This window comes from Apus apus, chromosome 4 (assembly GCF_020740795.1).
Source record: "Apus apus isolate bApuApu2 chromosome 4, bApuApu2.pri.cur, whole genome shotgun sequence".
Classification (NCBI taxonomy): Eukaryota; Metazoa; Chordata; class Aves; order Apodiformes; family Apodidae; genus Apus; species Apus apus.
The window spans coordinates 90657243-90680754 of NC_067285.1; the positions used below are offsets into that span (position 1 = coordinate 90657243).

General features: G+C 39.6%; 1 protein-coding gene across 7 annotated transcripts in view; it reads right to left on the reverse strand.

Moving 5' to 3' along the window:
* Positions 1-23512, reverse strand: part of LIMCH1 (LIM and calponin homology domains 1) — a 179294-nt gene that overhangs the window by 90980 nt on the left and 64802 nt on the right. For 6 of the 7 annotated variants that reach the window (XM_051617424.1, XM_051617428.1, XM_051617427.1 and 3 more), the window contains exons 2-3: positions 22813-22883; positions 9567-9636 (exon numbers count right to left, since the gene is read on the reverse strand). In XM_051617424.1, the coding sequence (XP_051473384.1) occupies positions 9567-9636; positions 22813-22883 (141 nt within the window). Of the gene's footprint in view, positions 1-9566; positions 9637-22812; positions 22884-23512 lie in introns of those variants that run through there. The other variant, XM_051617429.1, reaches the window with a different exon arrangement.

A 23512-nucleotide genomic window follows, 5' to 3' on the forward strand; every position in this document is an offset into this window, starting at 1 on the left:
CAAAGATGTGGCAATAGTGAGGACTTCAACAGAAGGATGTGACTTCAAATAGTTGGGGATTAACTCTGTACTGCAATGTTAGTTTTCTAGACCGTTAGCTATATTGCTCGTTCAAAACTGAATGTGTAATTCTCCTACTAAACTGTAGGAGAGATTTTCACATAGTATCACAAGGTTATTCAGCTTTTAAGAGGTTAATAGTTAATGGTTTTGATGTCCCTTAGTCAGATAGTTCAGCCTACCACTGTACTTTTGCACAGGCAATTAACTAAGCTGCTTCCTCTGCAGCATTAATTTTAACAGGTTTACAATAGTATCATTAGACCTCTGGACATTTAAGAGGAAGCACATTACAATTGGAAAGCACTGTGCCAAGAAGGAAGCGAGTGGCTTTAATCCAGGAGCACTGAGGAATGCAGAAAGCAAGGAGACTTCAGTGTCAGGTATTTCAACCTCTGTGAACTCTTGACCACAGCACCAGACTGCAGAATTTTACTGGGCTCCTAAGCCAAAGAAATCACTGCACACAGATCTTTAGGGCACTAGTTTTCCACTCATCTATCTGCCTTTTTGCTTGTTTGCTTTAAGCCAGGGAAACAACTGCAATGTGGTCCTTGGAGTGAGACATGTTCCATCATCTGCATGCAGCACAGAGGCTCCAGCTAGTGACATGCACAACATCTGACAGAAATCCACTTAGAGTGCCCGGGAAAGTTTTAAGCATAGAAACAGTACGAACAGTTGCTAGCAGACATAAACTGCAACAGACTTCATCGACTTGGTCTGCAGCCAGGAAGGGGATTAGAGACAGCATTCTTCTGTCACCATCTTCAGCCTAAGGGCTGGGGTCATTACAAACTGTTGCTAGCTCACACTTGCGCCCTTTTCACAAGATGAGGAGGTAATACAAAGCTAGAGCATCCCTGGCCCATTCTGAAGTGGCAGATCTGTCAGTCTGGCCACACTGTGGAAACTTTTGTTCCTGCTTACTTCCTGGGGAAGTCACATTAAGAGCTCTTTGAAAGGTACCCTCCCCTTTCACATCTCCAATGCTACTGTTACCTGGTTATAAAGACTCTCCAGGCTGTATCACACGGATTTTACAGGCAGCAGCACCTGCCTCTCTGATGCTGTAAGAATGCAGGGTACAAGCAAATGCAGCAAATATTCTTAGTCCAGTCCACCCCATTTATGCTTATGCTAGCTCTCGCTGTGTCAAAGAAATACTGGCAGCTAGCTGTTCCCTGCAGCAGAGGCTACATGTCAATGAAAAAGACAGTTGAGGATCAGAGATGGTATTTATAGTGCAGACCTACAGACTCCAACCTGTGAGATGCTTTCCAGAATTAGGGAGTGAGAGTACTACTAAGTATAGTTAAACACAGACAACCTTTAAACCGGGGATTTTGGGATGTGACTTTCTCAGGTCCCTGTGTCCTTTGATTTTGGACAATAACTTCAGGATTGCATCTAAGTTTAAACTCCCTAGCTGCAGTTTCAGAACTACTTCAAACTGATCAAATGACACCTCCCCCCCCGCCGCCGCAGCTTCCTTCCCTCTTGCCCACACTCTGTTCATGCAGTTACATGCTGTGAGATGAAGAAGGGTATTTTTCAGCCAGATCAGTTGCTCACTCCAGCTAATAACCATACGAGAGTGCTAGAGCTGGCATGGGAGAAGGTGCAGGAAAGTCAAATTTAGAGCAGCTGAAAGCAACCATAGCCTCACCTGATACTTCTTTTGGCCTCAAGACATGGATATTCACAGTTCTGCTTATCTTACGTGTGCTGGCCTAAACATACACGGTACACCAGCTCAGTGCTTCTTTTTATATTCTCATTGGCAAACTGATTAATTTTGCAACAGAAGTTACCCAAAGACTGCAGGTGCCTGGATACAACTCCAACAGTGCTGAATTCATCACCATGTACGGGTGACACATTTGCACACGGGGGCATCCAGTACCTCCACTGAAAACTCCTGATGATTGAACATGCCTCCAGCACATGTGGTATTTGCCAATCTATTAAGAGAAGTCATAAGCTTCAACAGTGGGATATGACCCAAGAGTTTTAAGACATTCTGCTCAGGAGGATTTTGTTTCTAAGACAACAGCTTGAAGAGGGTACTGGATTCTTCATTTAGTGCAGCCCTAAGCGACACAGCGTAAACTATGATTTTTTTTCTGATACTTACAGATACTTACAGATAGCTCTTCAAAAGCTTGCTATTTACGAAATACTCCACCAGAGTCAGTAAACCAATGTTATGCAAGTCAGGGCTGAACTTGCAGAATGACACTTTAGGATCTGAAAGCAAATCCGAAAATTAATCCAATGGGCAACCTGCATTTTCCGTGGGTACAAAATGAGGTCCTCCTGAAATCCAGCTGCCCTCCCTCAACTCAAAGAAAGACTCTGTCATTTATAGTAAAGGTTAATGCCATGGTAAGGGCAATTTCACATTTTAGCTGCCTAGTATTAGGGCTCCATCAGCAGCAATGTGTTTCTTTTTTGCCATTTTCGAATGCTATCCCTAGAAACCTTCAATTTATTGAACCTCCTATGTAAAAAAACAAAGTTAAATTATCATTACACTAAGGCTTTGTTTATATAGTTTTATAAATAATATCTTTGTGAAGTCACTTGACAGCTCCAAAAGAGGTAGACTCTTTGCTTTTAATCAAGCACTTTTTTCTAAAGCATGGTAGTTGGCTTTCCCTTCTCAAGGCTGAGCAATAAAGCTGTCTCTGTGTAAAACAAAACAACAACAAAAATATCTAAAAGGAGATTCTCTACAGTGACCATGCTCTCTTGCTTTTAACATCTTTATCTTTGAATTTGCATAGTATTATTCAATGTGAGTAAAGCTAATTTTAAATATATTGATTAAAGCTGTGTTTGGAGACTCAAGTTGGGAGAGCAGTCTAAAAACAGACTGTGAATGACACAGGAATGCCTGTGATATTTTTGCAAGTGTTATTTATTATTTGTATTAACATACTGTCTAGGAGTCCTGGCCGTGGAGCAGGACTCATGGAGTGAGGTGTTAGACAAAAACAGACTAGCAGATGATCCTTGCCACAAAGAGCTTACACATAGTATTAACATTTGGCCAAACCAAGTTGTGACATTCTGAGCAGCAGAGCTCAGCACGCTCAGTTATATGAAACTGCTGCACCTTTGAATCCCAACGAGTCTACTTTGGGAACAGGCCTCAACAACATGACAAAGTTTGCATCTGTCCACAGCAGCTATGGGTCACAGCTGTCCTTCATGTGTGTCCTACAGATATTTACCATCTTGGCTGACACCTTCCTGACCCAACAATGAAACTGTTCAGGCTGCTCTGGGTGCTAAATGAAAGACTTCAGCTTATAACAAAGGACAAATTCCTGGACACTGGCAAAAAGTGACAGTATCCTTAGCATGACAAGTAGTGATCCCAGCCAACAAACAGCCAAACAAGCAGCCAAAGGGACTTCAAGGCCAGCAGCAATGAGGTTGGTCTGCAGAACCCCTGGCTGAGTGCTGGCTGGGGCCAATGCTGCAGGACACACAGAAACCTGGTGTCACTCCATTGTAAACACAACATTCCAGCTGGTAGCTGAGAACAGAAGGGACTGCTCAGGTATGGTAAGGACAGCTCAGGAGTTGGAGTGGGATGATGAACATGAAGACTACTAAGAGCTGGCTGAACTCACCTCTCTGATGGTGCACTTTATAACTAAACACAACTCAGATCATGAAAAGCAAATAAACAAGTGGGGTAATTTACCTCCCCTGAGGTTTTTTATGGTTCATATATTTTGTTAATTTCCTATTATTTCAGCCTCTCTTACATCAGGTTAAAGTTAAACTTGGAAGCCTGAGCAACACAGGCTGAACCCAACTGCAGCAGTGGAATACATCTCCAGCATGTATACTACTGGCAGATTGATTACTAGTTTCCAGCATCAAAAGTAGCAGAGTTTTGGAGCCAAACCTGACACCACAACAAGCACATTCATTTCACCCAATAAAATACTAAATGAGATGCCAATATTGTGTTTTGCCTTTGACTCACTAGTTCTTCTCTAAATTGGAGGAGAGCAATGCTTTCTGGACACCACTTGCATGGTTAACTGGAAGCGATAAAAACCTTCAATCCAGCCTAAAAAACAAACAACAAACCACTAAACCAGCTGAATTTCAATTTAAAGTTTTATTTTTTATTGGTTTGCATCTCATTTTTTCCCCCATCAAAGCAGATTCCTCTATGCTTCTTGCCAAATTTGAACTGATGGCTGTTTTCCTCTTCTGCAATGAATTAACTAAAGCATCACTCGAGATTGTTCCACACATACTCTGTTTACAAGCAACCCAATTAAGAAACACCTGCTAGCTTACTTTTGTATTCTTCATGAAACAGAAATATTTGTGAGTACTGCATACAGCTAAATCCATTAAACAGGAAATTTATAAGGCAGCTCTGCCTGGCTCAGATGAGACCAAAACAAAACACGCAGAACAATCTAAATGAAAAATGAATTTGAAAGCAGAGTCTAGAAAGCTTGGGGGGTGAAACAAACAAACAAACAACAAACACAAGCATACAAGGACACAATGATACAAACTCTTTTTTTTAGGTTACTCCTGTTTTATAGTGAAGGGATTCAATACATATTAAAGTATGTGATGAGCCAAAGCACACAGTGCTGCTCCAAACCACTGGCCAGACCCTAAGCCTTGTCTTAGTCAAATATTCAGGTATCAGAACTGAAGGCTGGCACAGGAGGTGCAGACAAGCCAGTTACCATTCAGCAAGGTAGATCCACAGAAACCATGACAGAATGTTTTGCACAGCACTTTGCTATGATGATCACACTTTGCTTTCCATAAACATTCACAAAATAGCTTTTGCAATGCAAGTACCAAGAGCTTACAGTTAAGACAGTTGGGAAATTTTGCTTCTGTTTACTTGACATGTACCACAACTTACACCGCAAGACTTTTTTTCAGGATACAACTGTGCTGGCAAATGCATTTGTCTAGCAGCAAGTAGCAGTACAAAATAAGGCAACAAAAATTACAACGTATTATGAATCTAGTAACACTGAAGTATGAGAGGAAAGAGTGATAAAAATAATGCACATCAGTTAAAATTCCATGTATTTTTCTATGTTATTTAACTAATTTTATTTCTATGAAACACACTACACTATACCTGGGTCTTGTAATTTTATTTTCAGGTTCATATCTGCATAAAGAAAAAAGATTTCATTTGCTGAACTTAATTAGAAACACAAACTCTTGAAAGCTAATATAATGCTGAAATTTCTATGGAACATCATATGACCAAAAACAAATACTGAAATTAATGCAACAGTAGAGCGTGAGAATCATAGAATCATAGAGCAAATTACCAGCACTAGCAGACAGGTAGCTATTCTTAATAAGGTTCATAGTAAGTTCCCAGAGAACACTTTGCCAAGAGAAACTTCCTAGGAAAAAAAAAAAATCACAAAAAAAACTTCAAACCTTGGTTTCAAAGGAACAAGCCTTTTTAAACAATATGTTACAATTCTTTTCATCTTGGTGCAGTAACCACGCAACCAGGTGACTTTTGCAGAGCTGCTTTTTCTATTGCTAAATCATACAAATGTCACAAAATTGAGGACTGTACACAAGCTGAAAACTGGATGCCACAGGAAACATTTTTATTCAGTAGTGCCAAAACACAAGCTCAAGTTCAGCCATGCAACTTTGTCTTCACTACTTCCTACTATTATATGTGAGACACTCTCACACAGTCTCCGAAATAAGTGTCTGAGCTCCCGTGGGGAGCAACCACAGGAACTGAAGTAATGCTATAAACTCTCCTAAACCCTGTCAAACAAAAGATAAGGCAGAAACATTTTCTTTTCTCAGAGTGACATTAGTCAGGGACAGGAAGCAAAAACCAGATTTAATTTTTTTTTAAGGGAAAAAGATAGTCAACATACAGTGCTTGGCATTATAGAACAAAGCTTATCTACCATGATGCTGGAAATTCTTACATTCTGTTGAAGAAAGCATAGTTGTACAAAACTGAAATTAGTAGAAACCTTAAAAATCAGTTGTGCCCAGTATGAATTTTATACAAAATTAAAGAAACCAACAGCAACTCACTGAAAAAAATGGCTGGTTTTGTAAAAATCACTTATGCATTAATTATATTAATTGCACCATAATAATACATCTTTGTAAAACTTCTGCATCTTCAGATGGTCTTTTAATTATTAACTCAGCCAAAACACTTTTCCAGCCTTTCATAATTAAATACATTAAATTCTTATTCTGGAAAGCTGACAGTCTTAAAAGAAAAATGTTCGGTATCAGTTTCTCACATGAGAAAACTTCTCTGGCAACACGGCACTTCCAGCAAAGCCACTTATTCCTACCTGGGCCTATTATGCTCTTTTGATGTTTTGTGAATTTGCTTTATGGCAGGAGCATTAGTTTGCTGGATTAATGAATACTGAAGAGGAATGAGAAAGCATTTCATCAAATTTTATACTCGCTGTAAGTCTGAATACCAAACTGTTGGTCCTACGCTTTATTTCATTAAAGCAATGTATCATTTCTGCTGTGATAACAGAAGCAATCGGCACTTCTGGAGATCAAAGCAAATTAAAAACAAGCCTGCCAAGCTGAACATATGTAATTCTATATGTAATACTGCATACAACGCACATCTTGACTTAGACTTGCAACCAGACAAAGATCATCTTTGTGTATTAGATAGCCTGTGCTTAGTGCAGTGGTGTGCAGATCCTTGAGTCCTCACTTTAGCACTACAACACTATAACCAATAAACTTTGCTTACATGATTGGTGTTTTGGTATACAAAAGATCTGCAAATAAGCCATTCCCTCTTAAACCACACTGGTAAGAATTTCAGAGTAATTGCAGTTCCATCTAGCTGTAAACACCGGAAAAAGTTTGAAGAATTCAGTCTATCATATATTATACATAATACTTCACAGCAGTGTTATGAGAAATCACTCCAACATGAAATACAGGCAAAAACTTTTACACCTGATGATACTCCCAGATGAATATCTCAGCATTTCTCTAATACAGACTTCAAGTTTACTCTTAACTTTCCTTCAATAAAGCATACATCATTTGTCCTTACAATAACAAAGGAGATAACAGAGTATCACCTGGAGAATTAGACTCAAGTAGACATTTTGTAGAGCTACAGAATATATGACTGTTTGTGCCTCTGGAGGTTAAAGACAAAACAAAAGGCACTTTGAGTACTTCGCAATTACTCATAAGTTTTAGCTCCAACTCTAAAAAAACCCAAACATACCTATTGCTTCTACTAGCAAACAAAATATTTGTTCTATCAGCTATTGGGAATAAATACATTAATTACGTTAGAATGATTAAGCTGCACTTTTTAGGCAGAAGCACGGAGTTCAAAAGCACAAATCTCACACCAGGCAGGAAAGGTACTGAAGTATTTCACAATATTTCTCTGTGGACTGGAGGAAATCACACTCATTTGGGTGAAATAACTGAAAAGGACTAACTATATACTAAGTCAAGCCATCCAAAGCTAAGATAATAAAGAAATATTTGCAATAAATAAAGAAATGTCCCTCATGCAGTCAACTAACTAGGAGGCCTATTTCTGGACTACAGCTTCAATATTTATTATTTTTTTTCATACACAGACATGGTACAGGTAAGAGAAAATTAAAAGATACACCTTGCATTCAAACATACTTCTGATGTCTGTACTTTAAAATAACATACCATAAAATTGCATAACAAACTTGAACACTTGATCATTTAAATACACATACAGTCCTTAAAACAGCCACTTACTACTGTAAGTAAAAATGGCAACAAAAGTCATCAGGTATGGAATTAGACACCTTTGAAAGAAAGTGGGCATCTGGATGGCCTGCTTTGTTTGGAGCAATTTATTCACTGAACAGTAGATAAAAACAACTGGTAATGTTCAAGAACCCAGAAGCACCAGTGAGCTTTTTTAATAGCCTAATTATTTGTTAGGAAAAATATTTAGAAAGTAATTACTAAAGGTCTGTAGAGGACACAGGTACAGAGGTAAAAAAAAGTCACTTTCCATGACAAAAAGGGTCTGCTGTATCACTAATTGCCTAGAAACTGATTTTTAGTAATGCTTTGGAGACATCTTGCAAGAGAGATTTATCACAAGGAATGAGAAAAATACACACAGTGTGACTTTTTCTGTGTCCCTCCTAATACAACCACCTTGCCTTTGGGATTTTACATATGGATAAGAAAGAAACCAATGTAATTCAATATCATCCTCTTAAAACAGTCATAACAAAAATTAAGTCTTTCCTGAAAGAGAGCCAAGGAAAAGAAAACTGCACTACTGGTATCTTTTGCAGCTGTTTATATCACATATTCCTTTCAAATAGGACTGTGTAGGAATAAAACTAGATGTGTTTTAGGAGCAAAAGAAAGGGACACAAGCAAATTTTAGAGAAAGGGTAGTGGGGGATCACAAATTAAATCCTAAAACTAGGCAGTATTAATGCAGAAATATGTCTGTAGATCTACAGATTGAAGGACACAGCCTCAAAGGCTATGTAATTACATTATAGAACCAAATTAAAACTGAATGTAACGTGGTTTCTAATCATAGAATGGTTTGGATTGGAAGGGACCTTAAAGATCATTTAGTTCCAATGGTCCTGCATGGGCAGGGACACCTCCCGCTACACCGAAAGCAACATTAACCTCAGCTATCAGCAAGTAATACATTCTGAATATTGTACAACTAAACTACGATGTGAGAACAGAAAGGAACCACGTATGTATCAGTAGTCTACATCAAGGATGGCCACCCTCCACATGCTGAGGGGTCCTTTCATTCCCAGCCACATCTCAAGGCAAAATCAATATAGTCGTATTTGTGTGCGGCCTAATCCTGTTAGACACAACGCCCATTCTACCCCCACCTTCTTCCCTAAACAGCAAGCACAGGACTGTGCCACCCCCTGAGGTGACCTCCTGAGCGCCCAGCATTCCTGAGAGCCCATGAGCTGTCAGCACGTCCTCCGTGGTCTTCCAGCTTTCACTCTGCCTTTAAAATCAACATGAAACAGTTCCCTAGATAGTCCCACAATGAATGTTATCTGCAGACTGTGGTATTTTGGGGAAGAGAAAATGAGACAAAATATACAAGTACATTTTTCTTTCTTTCCAAAAAGCTATCTTTTTGTGGCAACAACTTCCAACACGTATGTTCCAGTCTTTCAAAAGCTAGCACCAAAACTGGAAGATGACATATAACCAAGAAGATATTATTCCTCTAAAAATATACTTTGCTTCTTGAATATTGCTCACTTCCAAAATAAAAAGATTGGAAGGTCTTAAGGTGACTACACTGAGAGTTCAGATTTCAGAGGAAACGTCCGAGTTTAGTAGGTTAGAAGAGCTCAAATTACAAAAATAATTGCTATCTAAATCACACAGCCATAAAATCAAAGTGCAAAAAGCAGCACCAGAACATTTTGTTCTCCATTTGACATACTCACCAAACCTGCAATGGGGGTCGGTAGTCTATTGATCTTTTTTACCAATCCCGGCTTTATTGCATTCAGCAACCTGTTACAAGAAAGGAGTATTTATGAGTGGCAAGGCACAAAATCCAAATTAGCAAACACTTGTCCCCAGCACATAAGGATTTCAATATGGCTGGAAAGGAAGATACTCCCTTTTCTCCTCTCTTAAAAACCAATATGTGTACCCAAAGATCCATCACTGAAATGAAGAAAAATATCCAGAGCATAGTACCACCACAATATTTCTTTTATACCCTAAATCCATCTAGATCACGTAATTCTTCACACGTTGTGGGTGAATTTCGTCACATCAGTTTGCCTCCATTGCCTAGAGGCAGGTCATGCCTAGGAGGGCCTGAGAGAAGAAACCTAGAAGGCATGTGGGTACTGCCAAAGCTTGGCAAGAACAGTCCAGCAGTTCCTGCATTGCAGGAAAAGGAAAAAGGATGTACACTTCTTGGGTGGTCCATCTATTTTTCTGCATCTGTACTTGAAATTAAATGCCATCCTTGCACATGTTGTAGAGAATGGGTCCCTATAAAACAGAAATGTGAGAAGACAAGAACAGAGTCCAAAAAAACCACCTCATCATGAAATCATCATTAGGCCAGTGATGCCACAGTTGAATACTGCTCAGTGTCCAGATTAGCAAACCCCCTAAAAAAGCTCCCTCCCCACCACCCATGAACACACCGAGATGTGCTGACATGGCTCTTTGTTAGAACACTGAAAAAAATATAAAAATAACCAACCATCAAAAAGTGGCAAATTTAATTATAAAATTCTGTTGCAACAGTTTCTTTACCACCCTTCCCCCAAGAGAAACCTTATGCCTTTTATCCAAAGGAATAAAATTCAACCAGTTCTATCCATCAGGAAGAAAATAATCAGGTCAAGACACTCACTTCAAATTCAAGATTTTTAAAGAGAAACAATGGTATCTGTGATAATATGAAACTTGTTAAAAATTAGAATACCCACTGTGGAAGAGAGGAATCTCACTTTGTGCTGACACGTGCTCCATTCAAGAAATGACTCTTCCAGCAGCCAACAGTGGCTGTGAAAACATTAATATTTAAGATCTGAGAGGTCTGTCTAAGAAGTTAATCCTAACTAAAATAACATTCCCTTCAACTAAAAACTAAGAGTTGGTGAGTTGTTTCCAACTGTCCACTTCTGAGCTAAGATAATTCTGGATGTGCCACTCCTCCAAGAGGCATCTCTCCATATTGTCACTGTTTGTTCTTTCTTAGGACTGTGGCAGTTAGCAAACTCATTATGGAGTCCATCTCTATCAGGGGTGGATACCTGCCCCTGTTAACATTGAAATGATTGTTTTTCTCACTTTTTTGCTCTTTTTTCTCTGAAACAATATATAGGCTGGGTCTCTGCAACCACTTGGGGAGAACAGAGGAGTAGGCGGGGAGAAGTTATTCTAAATGTTCTCTATGATCACAATTTAATGAAGCTTCTTCAACCTATCCTAAATGGTATTTGCATTATTATACACTTGGAGTCCCCACATCTCCAACACCACCATAATCAGGAGTGGCAACAAACCCAATGAAACGACATTTTTGGAAGTTGGGGGTATTTTCTTCATCTTCCTTCAGTTAAAAACTCAGTAACCCAAACTCATACAAAGTGCTGTGCTATTCCTGCCTTCTGCTTAAGTTAGAATCTAACACCCCCCAGATGCACAGAATAGCAAGAAAAGAATCACACATCTCACCTCCTATAATAATATTTTTTTTTCACAGATCACAACAAGCATTATTTCTTTTTCCCCAAGACGGGACAAGCCTTTCAGACCCGCAGAGCAACAACCCTGTAAACGACTATTTTCCATTTAGCTGCCGCAACAGGCAATGTCAGATTTGTTTTTTCGTTAGAGCACTTATTTCCAAATACTCTAGCCCTGTTGTGATTGCCATCTTCAATCTTCCTATTCTCTCTCAGGAAAAAAAAAAAATAAAGAAAAAAAGGATATTATCTACAGCATCCAATTTTCTTTATTACTCCAACATTAGGCACCACAACGAATATTGCAGGTGCAGATCAAAAGCCACAGACAGTAATAGAAAGTAAAATAAGGAGGTCTTAATGAAAACAACAAATGCCAAAGCTCATTCTAAATAAATCTTTAAAATGGCTTGTACAGGCTTCCCTGTGAAATATGGGAGAAGGATAAAACAAGAGGAAGGAACGGAGCAGGGAATAAACAACATTTAGAAGACAGTTTGGAGTCTGAAGAGGGAGGAAGTGGGATGGGGCATGATGAAAAAGCCTGAGGAAGAAAGGTCTCTATTATTAAAATGTTTACCTCCTGTTGGAAACATCTCTGAGCAGTCTGGCACCAAAACCCCCAGGACTTGCTCACTGCAGATCGTGCCAAAGGGAGATTTCTTCCAGAGCAGACTGGCTGCTTCTAAATTATTGCCTCATTAAAGCAACAGTCCACATGCCAAAATATGGAGTAGCTTAAGATTTCTTGGCCACCAACCTGGCTGAAAAGCCATACGGTTTATGTAGAGTGTCTCAGCAGTCACCTTCAGTCACACAGTTAGTATCTCTTCCTGCTTCTTGAAAAAAGCCACTGAATACACCTCTACACACAAACTGAATTTTCAGTGCCTCATATAGAACTTGATATGTAAAGATGTCTTGATATGTAAAGATTTATCAGCTCCAGAAGGTTCTGTTGCAAAACAGGGCAAACAAAATCCCTGACCATTCTGCACTGGGGACCTGGCCAAGGACCCCTGTCATAGTCCAGGGGAAGCAACCTGCAGGGGAAAAAGCACTTTGTAACCCACACCTTCCCCTGGCAGCCCCCTGTGACTGCAGCCCCACGCTTTCTTGCCCTGTCAACCCTAACCCAAAGACTTTGCTACCCCGGGCCTCCTGTCCCCAGCCATGTCTCAGGTTAAAGAGTTTTCAGGAGACAAACTTGCAGCACACACATCCCTCTGGCAGCCCCAGCCAAACCCCTTCACACCTGCAGCTTTAGCTTCTACCTCCTAACCCTAATTCTAACCTTTTTGAGGTGAAGACTGTCAGACATGACCAAGGTCACAGAAGAGAAAATGAGCAGCCTAAACCTTCCTCTGGCCCTGCTACACTGGCCCCATTTCCAGCCCCAGTACAGATACACCTCTAGGCTTTGTCTCCCAGCCCTAGCCCTCACCATAATAGTGCATGTTGACCTGTTCAAAAAGATTTGCTGTCATTGCTGTCCCATAGTTTTAAAAAACCCCCAAAACTCACCAGAAACACTGGCAACCAGTACACGGCAGAGTACTGTCCTGACTACTGCACTGCAGACATCAGAAAAGACAGGCACCAGGCATCCATCAACACGACTGTAACCAGAAGCAGCTATTTATTTCTGCACTTAGCTGCATAGCAAGCCCAGATACTGGCACTGTAGGCATCTCTGGACAGGGGAACAATTCCAGCACCTGTTGTCCTGCCTCACGGTTATATCTGAAAATTTTCTGTGACATAACATACTCTTAACTCCCCACAAAAGGACAAAACAACTTCATGTTATTCTGCAATCACAAGATAATAATAAAATAATAAAAATTAATAATCATGGATACTGCTGAATGCATCATTCTAGTATGTTAAATTGAATAAAAATTTTTAATGGAATTTGTACTGCAGCAAAACCTGAGAAAGGTATGGAGAATATAGTGGCAGGACAAGTGCTACAGGAGCAATGTAGAACACTTCGGCTTCTACATCAACTGAAATGCATGCACACTGTTCAGCACTTTACTTTCACAACAATTACTTCTATCACAACAGTTAAGCATATCACCTTTCTACCACGTCACACAAGGCAAGAAATTAATGTAAGCCTTGCTACAACTTACATTTAAGGCCTTATCCCCAGAGCATGTTATACATGTTACTTCCATCACCCATTCTTCCAGCAGGAAGGCACTTACTCAAAAAATGTACCTAATTGATAGCACATTAACATTCTCTGTCTCAGACATCTGATCTCCCTGGCCAGTTTAACAATACTGATCTGTCTAAAGAAGGCACTAAGGTCCCTACTGGCAAGTTCAGACAAAGGTTTGAAGCCTAATAGATCCAGAGTTATACTGAGACTAGGAATGATCACTCCTTGGAGTACCTCTCAGCTCCTGCTGACCCTGTCTGACACTAACTCTTTCCTTCAAGGAAGCAGTCCTTTTTCTGGTGCAGTAAGAATCATTGGGTCTCAGGTATATTCATCCTCACAAGGGCATCGAGGGTAGCCACACTGCTCGCTCCTAACGTCAATCTGAGACTCGAATCGTGCCCCAAACTACCACTAATGGCAAGCCCAGGTTTTCCAAATTCAGCTCAGGTTTTTGTACAGCTGTGTACCTCAAACACAGAAATTCCTTAAGTGGATATGCATCTTAAAAAGAACAAAGCTAAAACCTTTACACCACTGTGTACCACATTCTGCTATGCCAAGGTGGGTTAACTGCTATACAAATGGTCAGTGAGTAGAAGTGTCAAAACTGGAATAGAAGTGTTGTTTTTATTGGGGCTTATTTGTTTGAAATTTTTGTGGGGTTTTTTTGTGTGTGGTTGTTTTTATTTTGTTTTTAAGGCATTGATACTATAAAAACTCCTGCATCTAGGAAAACAGAGGACAATGGAACAAGGCCCACTAAGCAGTTCTGGGAGACAAAAGAATAGGATGATTTAAAATCTTTTACTACTTTCTCCTTTGTTCACCTTTTTCCTTCCCCTCCAGTGAGATACTGTTAAATTAAGGACTGACACCACATGGTGAGGCAATAGTGGTTGAAACAAACCATAAAACAATTTTCTTCAGTACTGTTTTCAAAAGGAGATTGCAGGTACATTCCCCAAGCTTGACCTTTTTTGGTAGCTGGAGTTTGGTGACCAGCATTCATTTCTGAGATGACTGGCTAAACAAGTTTAGGGAGGACTCCTTAAAACTTGAGCTTTCAGTCAATTTGTTTCTCATGGAAATAATTCTGGAGTATTAACAGCTACTTATGCAAGAATTTAAATGATGTGGGAAAGAAAAAAGAAAGAACAGAAATATAAAGGCTATAATACTTCTCCTATTGAGGTTTTCTGATACCTGGTATGACCAGTGTTTCTCTGACATGACTAGAAGGAAAATACGATAATGAAATCTCAGGAACTTTAACAGTAAATAGAACAAAGCCATGACAAACAAAAAAAAAAACAGAGACAAAATAGGTTCTAAAATAATTAAAGCAAAATACAACAAAGGCCAAAATACCCAAACAATCCCACCAAATGCCCAATAACCTGAAACAGGATAAAAAAAATCAAACCTCTTCAGACTCCATCCAGAAAATCTGAGTCTCTATACACGTATCTGATATACTCTCCAGACCCTTCAGGCTCTCATCTGGGTTTTCTGCCCACCATCCCTGGCATTTATGCTCTTGTCCTGGGTGAGGACAATCCCCTGTTCTTCACTTCTCAAAGTCCCCCTTCCACTCTCAGTCCAACACCCACACTCATAGCCTCCCTTTCCCCTGTGCCAGGTGCTGGCTTGGCCTCCTCCGTAGCTAGCTGGCAGATGAAGCACCGTAAGATAGCGTATAGAAGCTAAAACCTTAGTGCTGCCTTACCTTACAGAAATGACAGTGAATGATGCAAGTGGAAAGCTGGTCCATCCCCACTCTTATAGGGGGAAGCTAAGTAATTTCCTTCCTCTAACAGAAGCCAGCTCTGATAAGTATGGGAAGAATCAATTGCTTGATTTGGTACTGTCCCCAAGGCTTGGCATTCCAGGAGATAAGGTATCTCCACAGCAGGACAGACAAGCTTAAATCAGTACTAGCCACTGCGTGACTAACTTATTAGACCTTCCTGGGGCTGTTTATCACATGTTAAGAATTTTAAAGACTTCTGCCAGGAAGAGAAGGCGTTTCAGGCAATGGCTGATAAAAGATCTAATGAAAGGCACCTAGGCAACTGCCCATTAAATTCTTGCAAGAAAGCATCAGTTAAGAAAATATTCAGAGGATGGCTGCCAAAATCCAGCCTCCAAAAAGATCTTGTTTCTAAGAGAAAACAGAAGAGAAGCACTTTCAGAGGATAAGCTTCAGAAATAGAAAAATGGAAAGGTTGAAGTGATGTGTATTAACAGATCAATCCAGACTGGAGGGACAGGTATCCAACAGAGCTCTTTGCTCACCTATTAGATCATATTTCTAAAAAGAAAAGCTGAGTAATGACCTGATCTTGAAGTAAAAGGGCACTTCATCCTGAAGAGTTCAGGAAATTCTATCCACAGTAAAACTTCATGGAGAGATTTCTCTTTTTTAAGCTGAGTTTTACAGATTTACATTCTGACAAGCAGCCTTTCAGCATTTGACAATTATTAGCCTAGACAGGTTCAATATTCACATATTTTAAACTCATACTCTACCGGCAGTTCCAAAATGCCCCCAAATAGTTGAAACAGAGAGAAAAATCCACTATTAGTCTTAAAGAGTAACAAGTCACACTGAAACAGAAGACCATGAAAAGTAAAAATGTTTTGTTGCAAAGGAAGTGGTAAAGGAGTTTCAAAATACAAAGATGCTCTGGAGGTCACAAAAATATTTTTGGGAAAACATTCTTGAGTGATTGCTAATGATACCCCTGACATTATTTATTTAGGATCAGATGAATAAGGTGTTTTTCTAACAAGCAGAACAGAACTGACTTTGTTCCATAAAGGGCTCACAGTCTCCTCTGATAAGTGAAAGGTGAATCAAGAACCACGCAAATGTGTAGGATTGAAAAAACAAGTATGCCAAACACAGGAGAGCATGGGTCTTGCTTTGCCAAAGACTAAAAATATGAACAAGATAGAGGCCACGCAAAACACCTCAAAAAAAGGCAACAGGGAAGACTGCATAAAAGTCTTCACAAGCTATTTATACAGAACCTACCACCACAAAGACTGTCATGAAGAGTGTCCCATGTACCCAGAGATTTACAATTCAAAGTTTTACACTGAGCAGTAATGGACACAGATAATTGCCCAAAGTACATATCCAATATAATTTCTCAAACATACACTCTTGGAAAGCTGAAACCTCTCACAGGATTACCTTGCTTTGCACTTGAGCAACACTCCATTTGAATGGGTTAGTGTTCCACAGTCTCTTGTCCTGTCAATTACTAAGCTCTACTGAAAAAACTCTACTATTTGGCCTGCTGAGATGCATTTTATTTTTTTAACATAAATACAAAGACAGGCCATTCTGGGTGTACTCATGCATGTCCCTCTCTGGCTATTCTCTTTTCATGCACATAGCTGAGCATTGCAGTTTATACTACCTTTGACCCCTCACCTGAACTGGGCTAATAAATAGCTCTTCACTGTAACAGAGCAATAAAACTTGAAGATTCAAAACTGTAGATTTATATAAAAAGGGTTCAAATGTCCTCACATGAACCTAAATCTTAACACTTAATGAGCCTTGGGGCCCATCTCTCTAAATTGGAGATATGCCAAATCCCCAACGCCAGTAATGTTTTGGCTTTACAACACAGAGCCTGAAAACCACAGGAGAACACCAACCCCTTCTCACCTCAAGGCATGGGTCACAGTCAAAACTTCAAGCATGCCTATGAAACTCAAATGCTTTTTTAGTTTCCAGGAATAGGAAATTCAAGCAAAAGTGTAATTAAGCGTAAGGGCTGGGCATCCACTAGCTTTTCCAGTGAGGTATCTGGCAAGACAAAAGTCTCTGCACTGTACACTACACAGCCAAGTGCTGAACTGATGCCTGGTCTATACCACCAACAGACAAGTAGAATAACATACCTGCAAAATTATAAAATCTACAAAGATGACTGTTTTCCTCTACCAGGTCTCCACAAGTGGCATGGCAATTCTACGTAAGTGACATTAACTTGCAAGAATGCCAAACTTTTTAAACAGCCAAACAACTGAAACTCCATACATATATAGTGAAGGCTGTTCTCCATATGTCGGAGTACCACTGACTTAGAAGACAAAGTTTCACTATTCCATAGCATTGGACTTACCCTGATCTGGCACATTTCCAGAACAGGATTCAAGTCAGCCCGAAGCTTGGTCAGATGTACTATAGCCATGATGCAAGCCCAAAGAAACATTGCCCTCTGAGAAAAAGCAATTCATTCATCACCAGTGGCATGAAGAACACAATCTAAGGAGTTTTCTTATTTATAGAAGAAAATTAGTCTTAGGGCAGAATAAGTTATAATTTCCATTAAGTAATTCTTGATTGCAATCACTTCCAGCTCGCTCAGATTTACAGCCACACTTCACTTTTTCTTTAAATATTATAAAAATAATCTATGTGTATGACTAACTTGTCATCTTTATTCAAAAGTAAAACATAAAAACTTTGTTGTACTTTTTAAGGGCATTTATTCCTAATATACGCAGCTGGAGGGAAGTGCCTTTCCTAGATCTTGTCTTACACAAGAAAAAGTGTAAAACTTTTCTTTAATTTGCTGTACATACCAAATTTTACCAAGATTACTTAAAAGAAATAAAATACCTTTACATCTACTCTTTCAAAAAAGTTACATGGTCAAAGAATCTTGGTTTTAAAGAGCAAGCATATTTTCTGCACATCTTACTAAGCTATGTAACAGCATGTGCTAATACACAAAATAAGTGTCTCTAAGAAACAAGGAAAATTTTGAGAAAATGCTCATAACTTAGTATCCAGAGTTGTATATGCAAGTAATGTCCAGCTTCAACCACATATGGTTATTCCTCTCTGACTTGTATATGTTTATGCCACGACTCCTCAAGCTACACAGTTAAATATTTATTAAAACTTTTCATCATGAGAAAAATCAAAATATTTATTGTGCCTGCATTTACTGCTATAAATTGATATATATGTATAGGTAAAAACCAGACAGGCACTTAAACTGTTCTACATATAGAACCCAAGGTATTACACACATTCATGATGCTGCTGGACACCACTGCAAATCCAAGTAATTTCTGCTGGTATCTAAATCTGAATTCAGTTTGAGTTCACTATTTAAAGTCCTCTGCCCAGAATCCATGTCCCAATTGTTGTTGTTACCCTTCTTTAGAGTCTGGTCCTATTTCTGATGTCAGAATCTAATACCACTAATACAAACTTTCAGGGTGGCTGGACTCCTAGTACTGGTTGATTCCAGAGAAACACAGAGATAAAAACATCCCAATTGCATGTCAGAAAAGATTACAGATATGTCAGATATATATCACTCTTGGATATTGATGTAAAAGCAAGTAACTTGGATTTTCAAAGTCTCACATTCCCACAAAGACCTCTCTAACTACTGAATGTGCAGTGTGAAAGAAGGAACTGTGCAGCAACAGAGCTGGGCAAAGGGAGGTAGACAGGAAGGAGAATGAAAAGGAACTACTCACCTTAAAAACACACTAGAATATTAGAGCAGTAAGAACTGTGCAAAGTTGCAGGAAGACGCAGCATTTTTGTTTTTGTGTAGTGATTTTTAAACTTATTAATAGCAATTTTTACATGGCTAGAAATATAGTTTCCTTATCTTCTGTTTCAGATAAACAACAGAAGCACCCAAGTCAGTGGGCCAGGCAAATGGAGACAGCACATACTCTTTCTTTTGCAATCAACCTTCATTCAAATGCCTGTATTAATAGAATAGGAAGACCTGAGCATTGCAACAACCAGATCTAGTTTATTCCTGATTAATCCCCTAGCTTCTTATGATATCTAGGTCAAACCTAGATGTTAAAGCTATCAAACAAGAAATTTTAAAAAATCAAGCAAACAAAAACCAACCAACTCCCAAACATGTGCTGGAGTGATAATTGAGGATTTCTAGTGGTATTTCCTGCTGCTGGTGTGTATTCCTGCCTCTTACAGCTTTCCACTATGCTCCCAGGAGGGCACATTTGCCCACACATGCAGAAGTATAATCAGGAAACTCCTCAGTTTTGCATATGAGAATTCAATACACAAAGCAAGAACTGAGCAGGAATTGCCTCCACCCAGCTATGATGTCCCTTGCTGAAATGACCAACTGCACTGATGTCAGATAGCTATGCTAAAAAGCCATGAACTCATTTCAGACAAACAGAAGTCACAGTCACTGGCTTCTCAGCACAGCTGGGTGAACAATTAGAGCCAGCACTGTCAGGGCAACAGCACAAATAGGCTTTCAAATATCCAGAAAGAAGGACAGACTTGTGTTGCTCTCATCTGTCAGCTTGCTGCTTTATGGCATCCTGCATTGTTTAAATACGCTCCCCAGCTCCCGAGTTGAATGTGGCAAGCTACAGAAGTGTAATGAGGCCAGATCAAGATGCCAGCCAGAGCACAGAGACTACCAGAGAGGCAGGCACCGGGCTTGTGGGTGCCTATGGCTTCCACACGAGTGCAGGGCTGCTGCCCTAGTCAGGCTAGGGGTCTATAAGATGTCCCAAGAGTCCAAGTTTTTGGTATCACACGGTTGTATTAGTTTTCATTTACTAAAATGTGAATAGCTGCTAGATGTGATGGAATAATTTATAACTGGTATGGCGATGTCTGCCTGAGTTCGCAGGATGGGACAAACTGGAGGAAGGCCTGACACTACTGTGCCTAAAGCTCCAACGATCCTGCTCTAGACACAGACATTTGCCATGTGCCATTTTGCACATGGCTTGTCTGACTGAGGAATGGACTCTGGCATGGTGGCTACCACCATCCCCTCCCTTCTGCAAAACACCTGCAAAGTCAGAGGGTAGCTTGAGACATGTTTGGGAGATTTGGGGCATACTGTCTGAGTCCCCATTTGTGACATCAGCTGTTGGGATCCCTCAGGACCCAAGTTTGCTATCAGTCCTTATCGCAAAATGCAACAGGCAAAGAAAACAGTGAGACAGCCACGTAGAAGTAAGCAACACTCTATACTTATGTGGACATCACCCACACAAGTGTTTGGCTACAAGTTGCCAAGCAATGACACTAGCAGAGAGTACTGTCCTGTGGAGCTAAACTGAGGTAAGGTTAGCTTCTCCCTAAAATTTCAACAAATCAGGTAAACCAGATCATAGGCAATGAATTCTTCCATCTTCAGAAACCTAAGACAGCTATAATATCTTTCTTGCCTTCAGTAGCTTATCAGAGACTTAGAGATCAGGCTGTCATCTCCTTGTTGAGGTCAGCTGTGATGAAAGCACAATAGACTGAAAAAAGTTTGAGAACAAGCTTAAATACCACCAGATTTTGTTCATGAGGCACTGAGGTAGGTCTCTGATAAACCAGAAAACTCCTGTCTATAAAGACAACATTCCCTGCGGCAGCTTTACTAGCACTAGAGATAATTAACTATCAGTACTTCACTTGCCAAAGCATTTGTTTTCTAAAGATACATTAGGAGCTCTCAGTGTCCACCCCAAATTTCTGTTGAGTTTTCTATTTTACAGTGGCATCAGAACCAGCAAGAAGCAAGCTTTTGTTGTTGTACTCAAAATTTGTTCACCATCAGAAAGCCGAACTTGAAGGCCAGATTGGTAGCTCTTTGATTAACGCTCTGTAGCCTATGGGGTTTTATCCACTAATCACAGCTACCAGGAATAGGATGTAATATGAGCATCATGGTTTCTCCAATTTGAAATTGAGAGGGATCCCTTCGGAGTGGCTTGCACTGATCCACAGGTGTTAAACAAGTATAAGCAATTTGCCCAGCATCTCAGAGTAATTTAGTACTATCACCATGTGTAGTCTCTTGACTGGCTGATTACTGGAGCTCACAGCCTCTTAAGAAATACATATTTATGTGTTTCATTAGCAAAACATTATTTAAGCTTTCCATCTTAAAGATTTACAGCAATTAAATCAGACTACCCCTGCTTACTTCCAGACAACGATCTAATTTCAAACTATACCTCCCTTTACTTTTCATGCAACACAATTCAACTTTAGCATTTAAGAGTACTGTGAAGTGATTCAGCACACGGCACTTCCCTTCAACACACAGAAGAGAGATCTTGTGCAAGAGGCAACCCTTAAATACAAAGGGTTACTGCAGGCTCCTTCTGAGTTACACAACTGTTGATCAACAATAACATCCACTTCCCTCCTCCCAAAGCCACTCCCCAGCAAAGACATGCAACTACAATCGAACCAGATCATATAACTTCTTTTGTATTTTTCCCCTTTAACAGCTAAAGTCGAAGTTGTTTGATTAATGACACCAGTGAGATATAAAAAAGTGTTTACAAGTAGGTTTCAATACTATTGTAAGCTATCTAGAGTGAGTTAAAGGACTTTCTCTATCGCTGAGAACAGTTTCCAAGTTCCAGTACCTTTCATAGCATAAAACTTATCCAATAGTTGCAATGGTCCAGGTAAACATCTCAGATCCCATTTATAAATTTCAATATGCATTCAGTTTTGCACAAGCTTCATCCTTCTGGTGTGCAAAGACAGCTTTTACTGACTTCAGTGACAAGCCTGCATGCCCAGGGAATGAAATTGGTCCATACAGGTGATTCAGGTCAGTGGATTTTCCCAAATTCCTGATAATCTGCATGGGAATTTTAAAGAACTATTGGCTTTAGGGCACAATTCCAAATTCCTCTTAAAAGTCACCAGCTTGCATCTAAGCCCACAAGGTTTTTTTGGAAGACTCTGCCTTAAAACTAGCTATTAAAACCACAGAGAAAAATGTGCAAAATTTAACTTGCAACTCTTGTCCAAAAATTACAGAACACATCATTCAAATACACCTTTAGGTAAAATTTAGAGGATGCCTAACCTTTCCAGTAACTATAAAAGCAGCTGAATGTTGACGGTATTCAGATGGCTAACTCCTGACAGTGCTTGGACCTGGAGCTGGTCCAAAACACCTCACTGTAGCACAGACAGGCAGGTGTGGAACACCATTTGCCAATCTGTGGTTAACATCTTTAAATAAAAGGAAACCAAAAACCAAACAATTTTTACATAACTCAACTAAGGAGCTGGGGTGGAGTGAGGGAAACACTTTGCAAAGGCTGTTTTATTTAAGCCACATTTCAATCCTCACCATAACAATAGCTTTGGCACTGAAATGAAGCTGCAGTGAAGTTATCAGTACGCACAACGTCAAAATTCACAAAAGGAAATCAACAATTGGACATACTAGCTGAAGTTAATTTCAGCTTTAGTCAAGATTGTATCCAAGGCACAAAACGATAAGTGCTACTTACTCACACAGAAGAATGCCGTTTTCTAATCCAGAACGAAAATCTTTCTCACCGAAACTTCTGCCTGTCACTTGCTGCAAAAGTAGAGGGAAACAGAAGAGTGACATCTATTAGAAGGTGTACTTTACAAGAGCAATTCACAACATTCAGTTAAAACACTTCCTGCATAGGAAACATCTGAGTTTTACAGGCCTTGCTGAAGGACTGAGTCCTGTCCATCAACCAGCTTTCCCCTTCCCATTAATTGAGCTATGTCACACATGGAACAAAGTATTTGCTCTGGTATGTGCAATTACAGAAGTTTAAAAAATAAACCCAAAAAAACCCAAAACAAACAAAAAAACACCACAAAAAACCCCCTACAATACAAAACCAACAATGTAATCTTAAAAATATTTTTAAAATTTATTCTATGGTGTTCTGAATTTTAAAACTAGTGTATTTAGACAAACTATATATTTTTCTTGCTTTTTTTCCACCATGTTGAAAATCTTGAACCTTTGCTCTTTAACCTATCACCTTCATAGAATAAGCAAAGGCATTTGGAAGAGCTCATGTGAGTTAACAGCCCTACAGACACATGCCACAATATTCCCAGACATATTAAATGATATTTCACATCATGAAGTCAATCGTGAGCATGAATACAAACTCAATGGAAGCTAAGGTTCAGGCACTTCCTCATGCAGCCTGTCAAGGGTGC